This window comes from Otolemur garnettii, unplaced genomic scaffold, assembly GCF_000181295.1.
Source record: "Otolemur garnettii isolate 467f Iridium unplaced genomic scaffold, OtoGar3 scaffold00024, whole genome shotgun sequence".
NCBI classification, from domain to species: domain Eukaryota; kingdom Metazoa; phylum Chordata; class Mammalia; order Primates; family Galagidae; genus Otolemur; species Otolemur garnettii.
The window spans coordinates 11717511-11724445 of NW_003852419.1; the positions used below are offsets into that span (position 1 = coordinate 11717511).

Here is a 6935-nt window from a genome sequence, read left to right on the forward strand (position 1 = left end):
TAAGTTCCTCAGTGACAATCAAGTGTCCAGTGAAGAAACTGACTAAGAGGATAGCACAAAATGACACTGCTCGTTGGTGGCTTAAGACTCAGGTTAGATCTTAAGCCTCTTAAGAAGGAGATATCTTACATTCTGAAAATACATTTGCCCAAGGCTGAGTAGTACAGTAGGTCATTTACTGACTAACTTGTTTATTAAGACTCATAGTACAAGTGTATAATAAATATAGCAGGGCTTTTCATTTGCTGTATCCATAGCAAATTGTCCTAGAATAGCCCGATAACAAGAAAATAGTTCAATTACATAAAATTGAACTATTTCAATTCTATCCACATTCATCTTTAATCCTAAGAAAATGGACCATTTCAATATTCTAAAAGAAAACATAGTAGATGAAACAGCTGGAACAGAACTCAGCAGCAACTGAGGAAGGGCCCTAGAGCTGGCTGTGGTGGGTCCCTTTGATTAATCCTGGTACCTGGTTATCCACCGAGCGTCCCAACTACTTCCACTAGGTCCAGTTGTGATTCAAGCTGCCACTTCTTTCATCTCCCGCCTTGGCTAGTCTTTGCCTTATGCTGACTTAACAGGGTCTTTCCTGATGGTCTGGATCCAGGCCTTATTTTTCTAGATTCCCTGCATTCCTCCTTGTTGCCTTCCCACCATGGAAAGGCTAGGCCTAAGTCCTGCTCAGCCATTTACTACCTGAATAAAGCAAGCACGTGACCTGGCTGTAGCCCAGGCCTGCAAGTGAACCACCCTCCACCCCAAAGAAAACAAAAACATAGTAGGAAAAAATACATGGACCATCTTCATGACATTACTCATATTTCTGATCTGAATAACAAATAATAATAGAGGAAAATCTTTCAAATAAAGTAACTTTATGAAAATTATGGTATTCTTAATAATGAGTTACTTTAAGATTTTTAAACTTACAAATGAAATCTGAAAAATCTGCTGGGTGCAGTGGCTCATGCTTACAATCCTAGCATTTTAGGAGGCTGAGGCAGGAGGATCAACTTGAGCTCAAGAGTTCAAGGCTCCTGTGAGCAATGGCTGTGCCACGGCACTCCAGCCTGGGCCACAGAGAATGTCTATAAAAATTTAAAATTAAAGAAAAAACGATATCTGAAAAATTAAATTCAAAAGTTTGAAATGATATGCTATACTCAATGGCTAAGCAACACCACAATGTCAGAAAGTATTTATACCTTTAACTTCTTCAAAGCGTACTAAAGATGGGGGAAAGCCCACAGAAACAATAAGAGGCTTTATAAACTGAGAAGTTACTTACGGTCGGCAGCTTTTCACGAGTGTTTTGAGAACATTTTCTACAGAACTGGGGAGGGGGGAGAAAGCCATTTGATAAATTAGACAGGAATATTTTAAGAATATATCTAATTCAATTAATAAATAATTCTAACGCTCATATATTCAGATAATTATGTTTACATGCAACTAATCCTACCCCTTTCATACAGATAGACATGCAAGGATTAACTATATGCAAACTACTTAATCTACTTTGTCTTCATTTTGCTCTCTGTTATGAACTAAAGGGAAAGAAACATTACACTGTAAAAGGACAAATAATTTTCAATCTTTATAAAGGAGGCAGCAATAACCATACTTATCAACACATGAACAAGTATGCTCAGTAGCTTAATATCAACAAATAATTTTAACTGAATGCTTTTACATCAAAATACAGCAGTTGGCACACCAAACTCTGGTGTGTTTCTATTAGCAGCTGCCACAAATTAAGTTTCCATCATCGATGAGAGTTCTTTAACTCTCCAAGGTACTTTACTGTCAGTAACAATCACCAAAAAGAGCCAGCTCTTTGACCAGCTATTTAAAAAGTTAGTTAAATAAAACATTAAAAACTATAACTTATTTTCCAGCCTGTAGGTGCCTCAAGTGAATATAGGAGACCAACATGAACTGTTGTGTAGGAATTTATCATCACATCTGTATTCATGAAAAGGCCAATTTGTGCTGGTTTAAACACATGACCAGAATAGAATACATTACTAGCTAGACAACAGTCAAAAGAGGTCAAATGCAGATGAAATAAACAAAGGAGCATTAGGCAATTTTCAACTAGAATTTTAAAATACATGTGACTACTTACAGTATGATGTATACAAATGAAAATAAGACCCTAAATCTCAAAAAGGAAGGAAGGAAAGAAAGAAAAGAGAGAGAGATAGAGAGAGAGGGAGAGAAAGAAAGAAGATAAAATATGGGGGAAAGGGGTAATTTTCAGGCAGTGTTTCCACCTGACACTTCCTCCTTAAGCTTCTTGAAATTCTTAAGTCCAGAAGTCTATCCAACTTCTCTGAAAGCTTAAGAACTAATCTGCAAAGAAATTCCAAGGAATAACACAAAGCAATCTCAGCACAAGTAATCAATATATTATATAACCAAGAGAGAAAACTATAATCTCATTACTTGGAGCAGTAGGAATCCTCTTTATATTCAAAACTACTCAGAGAAAAATTAACTGAAGAGGAAACCAAACTACACTCATGAAATGAATTCTAAATAAAAAAGAAGGCCAGCAGGCCATCATAAAGTATTTTCTCTGATCATCAAAGGGAAGTTCTACCTTCTCTCACATTTCTAAGCTTGCTGGGTAAAAAACCCCACAAACTTCTGTCCAACTACAGTTAATGCCTCCTGAAGATCACAGCTAGGATTTTTACTTCTGGGGGCATTTCCAAAGTGCTTATAACAGCTATCTGTTCATACATTTTTCTGTCGCTGTCTATTTATTTATTAAATACTTACAATACCCAATAAACATTTTGTATCAGGGCAACAAAGAACACAGATCTTGGGTCTTCTTTCAGTTTGAACTGAAGAATCTTGTTTAACAGAATTAATAGCCAAAATTTAAAGATCCATCAGTCTCAAACTAATTATAGCTCAATTTAAACGCAGGTTATAAAAAAAAAAGTAATTCTAAAATGCTAACTTATATGGAAACAAACAGAAGATATATAATTCTACCAGTCCTTACAAAAGTTTATGTCCTCCTTAACTTTATATTTATTTTACTGGCAACTTCTTTGAGAGATAATGCTACATAGAAAACCCATTGTTTTAACTTAGTAACTTCCCCATATCAACAAACGTTCACATTATGGCAGAAATGATTCTAGAAAGCAAGTCATAAGAGGCTGCAAAGCTACTGGTGTTCTCTATTTCCCTGCACTCTTCAGAATAGGAAGTTAATTATAACACTCCACAGAGTTACTTCACTTATTGGAAGATTAGAGTATGTGGGAATGTGACTTAGTTCATCTAAAAGTCAATTTCAACCCCTTCTTAAATATAAGGCCTGTATCATTGGGTTTATGCTCTTTATTCAGAAAAGGGTACAATCTCTCTAACCTGTGATATCTGTATAGTGACCTTTTGTGATTCTTGTAATCTCTCAAGATGAAGGGAACAATGTTTCTGTTTAAAAATAAAATAAAAGGTTAAGGCTAGATGCTACTAGACCATATTCAATAATTTTTAGAGGGAGTGAATAATCACTACATATTTTCCAATTGTTGGGGGAATTTATCATATTAAAGTGATAACAATTCAAGACTTTTTTTTTAATCAAAAGGGATTAACAGAGTGACTAAGTTTGGGGCAGGTTTTCTCATACCCTATTTCCTCTTAGAAAAGGTACGTTGAAAAAGACAATCCACAGTAGAGCATGTAATGTTCACAGTTGGGGCTTCCAATAAGACAGACCTGAATTTGAATACCAGTTCTACTACTTCTTACTAGTGTAATAACACAGCTCAGTTTTTCATCCATATGAGTAATAATACCTACCTCTCCCAGAGCTGTTAACAAAAAGTAAATAAGATAATGTATAGAATGCAGTTGAGTGGCCCCAAATCAAGGATAATAGTTAATTATTATTTCATACTTAGGCAAAATAAACTGTATTTACAATTTCCCTAACTGAAACTTTGTGTTCATCTTGCTTTCACATTCATTTTACTACCCCTGAGTTGCTTTAACTTATGATCTAGGAAATCACACCAAAATAGAATAATCCTCCCAAACCACACCCTATTATTAAGGGCAGAAAGTGAGTTCTTGTGCCAGTTCTTAGGCTCTTGTTCCAGTTTCAACCAATGACTCTGAATTTTCTTCTCTGGGCCTCAAATTCCTTATGATGACATTTCTTATGATGACATTAGTAATGTAAATTCCAAATACGTAGACAAGCCTGAGGAAAGCCTTAGCCTCTAGTTTCTCCAGTTACTGAGAAAGTGAACTTATATAATCTTGGGAAGGTTATGCCTCCTGCCTCCTTGGTCTTATGTAACTATCAGCGCAGTATCCACTCCTAACCCACAGAAATGTACAGCCAATGGTATATTCGAGATGAGAGTAAATTGGACCACTCTTAGCTAGAAGTGCTTACCTACAGCTTTGCTTCACCTAACAATTCTTGGGCTAAAATTTAACTTCAGAACACTCCTATTTGCTTTTTCATAAATCAGCAGGGAAACTGTAACAATGCCATATTCTGTATACACCTGCTTTACTCCCCTTAGAATTTCATGGTAACTACTTATACAGTCTTTATTTTCTTACATATATGTTAAACATTTCACCTAAAAGAAATCAGTTTTTACCTGCTTTCCCTAAATCTAAACAGTTCCACCATAAATCAGTAAAGCATTATCTATCTAATCTTCAAGACCTAATATTGCTCAGTTACATTAGCAAGTACTCATTTTTCATAGCTACTATACTCAAAATTAGAGTCAAGATGATTTCATCATTAAGGAAGGTGTAAACAGAGTACATTCTTACCACGCACCATGGCATTTCCATGGGGTGATACAGCATTACGTTGCCTTTTCATTAAAATTACTTAAAGAAAAATAGTATACTTTTATGGTAAGTGCCAAGAAATTGTTAACAATCTTACTACTCATGTAAAAAGATGACACGTGCTTGCTGTAAATGGTGACAAGCCTGATCAACCTAAGTATTCTTTACTTTAAAAAGATTACATTTTAAAGAAAGAGACAACTTTTTAAGGAAACATCATCAAAATCGTTAATAAACATCAACCACATATTCTCTCATTTCCAAGTAAAGGCAGAATACTTTATTTTATTTTTGAGACAAGAGTCTCACTATGTTGCCCTTGGTAGAGTGCCATGGTGTCACTGCTCACAGCAACCTCAAACTCTTGGGCTTAAGTGATTCTCTTGCCTCAGCCTCCCAAGTAGTTGGGACTACAGGCGCCCACCACAGTGCCCAGCTGTTTTTTTGTTGCACTTGTCATTGCTTAGCCAACCCCAGGCTGGGTTCAAACCGCCAGCCTGGACGCATGTGGCTGGTGCCATAACCATTATGCTATGAGCGCCAAGGCAAAAGTAGAATATTTTAAAAAGCAAATAGAAGCCAAGCACAGTGGCTTATGCCTATAATCCTAGCACTCTGGGAGGCTGAGGCAGGTGGACTGTCTGAGCTCATGGGTTTGAGATCAGCCTGAGCAGGAGTGAAACCTCGTCTCTAAAAATAGCTGGGTACTGTGGCAGCTGCCTATAGTCCCAGCTACTCAGGAAGCTGAGGCAAGAGAATCGTTTGAGTCCAAAAGTTTGAGATTGCTGGGAGCTATGACACCACAGCACCCTACCAAGGACTACAAAATGAGACTCTGCCTCAAAAAAGAAAAATAAATAAAGATAAAATAAAATAAAATGTAAATAAAATGTTCCTCAAATATTACAAAATCATGGCAGGGTGGCGCTTGTGGTTCAGTGAGTTGGGTGCCAGCCCCATATACCAAGGGTGGTGGGTTCAAACCCAGCCCCGGACAAATTGCAACCAAAAAATAGCTGGGCGTTGTGGCAGGTGCCTGTAGTCCCAGCTACTCGGGAGGCTGAGGCAGGAGAATTGCTTGAGTCCAAGAGTCTGAGGTTGTTGTTAGCTGTGTGATGCCACAGCACTCTACCCAGGATGATAAAGTTTGAGACTCTGTCTCTACAAAAAAAATTTAAAAACAAAAAGTCATGGCAAATGCTACATTGATAATCATTATTTATTAAGAAAATTAATTGTAAAATTTTTAAATTTCAATAGGTTCTCAAGAGAAATTAACTCTCATCATTTCATTACCATATTAAATTCCGCAGTGAGAGATCATTCGTGACCCACCAGTAGTATCTTAAGCTCAGTACTATGGCCACATGTGCCAACAAACTCCAAACAGAGGTCTAGAACATGGCATTTCCATGGGGTGAATCGGAGGAGAGGAGGACAAACATTTAACTGTATCTTAAAGATGCGAGTACCAATTCAAACAGCCCTTTGACAGATCAGCAGAGATACAAATGTCATGAAGAAAAAATACCAAAAAAAGAAAGTATCAAATTTCTCCAGAGGCAGATTAATATGAAAAGCAAAATTTTAATACTAATATGATAACCCTTAGAATAATACATATAAAAGGATACCCCCCAAATTTTTTTAAATAAATTTTGAAAAATTTAAGCAAGTTACCTAAATTTAAACAAGATACCTAAAAAATAAATTAAAAAAAATTTAAGCAAGTTATGTAGGTCAAACTACTCCTGATAAAAATACATAAACCAGGTGGTGCCCGTGGCTCAGTGAGTAGGGCGCCAGCCCCATATACTGAGGGTGGCAGGTTCAAAGCCAGCCCCCGCCAAAATGCAACAAAAACAGCCGGGTGTTGGCAGGCTCCTGTAGTCCCAGCTACTCAGGAGGCTGAGCCAAGAGAATCACCTAAGCCCAAGAACTGTAGGTTGCTGTGAGCTGTGATGCCATGGCACTCTACTGAGGGCGACAAAGTGAGACTCTGTCTCTTAAAAAGAAAAACAAGGGTGGCACCTGTGGCTCAGTGGGTAGGGCACCAGCCCCATATACTAAGGGTGACT

The 6935-nt window shown here is 37.2% G+C and overlaps 1 protein-coding gene across 1 annotated transcript in view; it reads right to left on the minus strand.

Moving 5' to 3' along the window:
• The window catches only part of PSME4 (proteasome activator subunit 4), a 109035-nt gene that overhangs the window by 73176 nt on the left and 28924 nt on the right, over window positions 1-6935 (minus strand). Inside the window, exon 4 of the mRNA XM_023512066.1 lies at window positions 1298-1342. Coding sequence (XP_023367834.1) covers window positions 1298-1342 — 45 coding nt within the window. The remainder of the gene's footprint in view (window positions 1-1297; window positions 1343-6935) is intronic.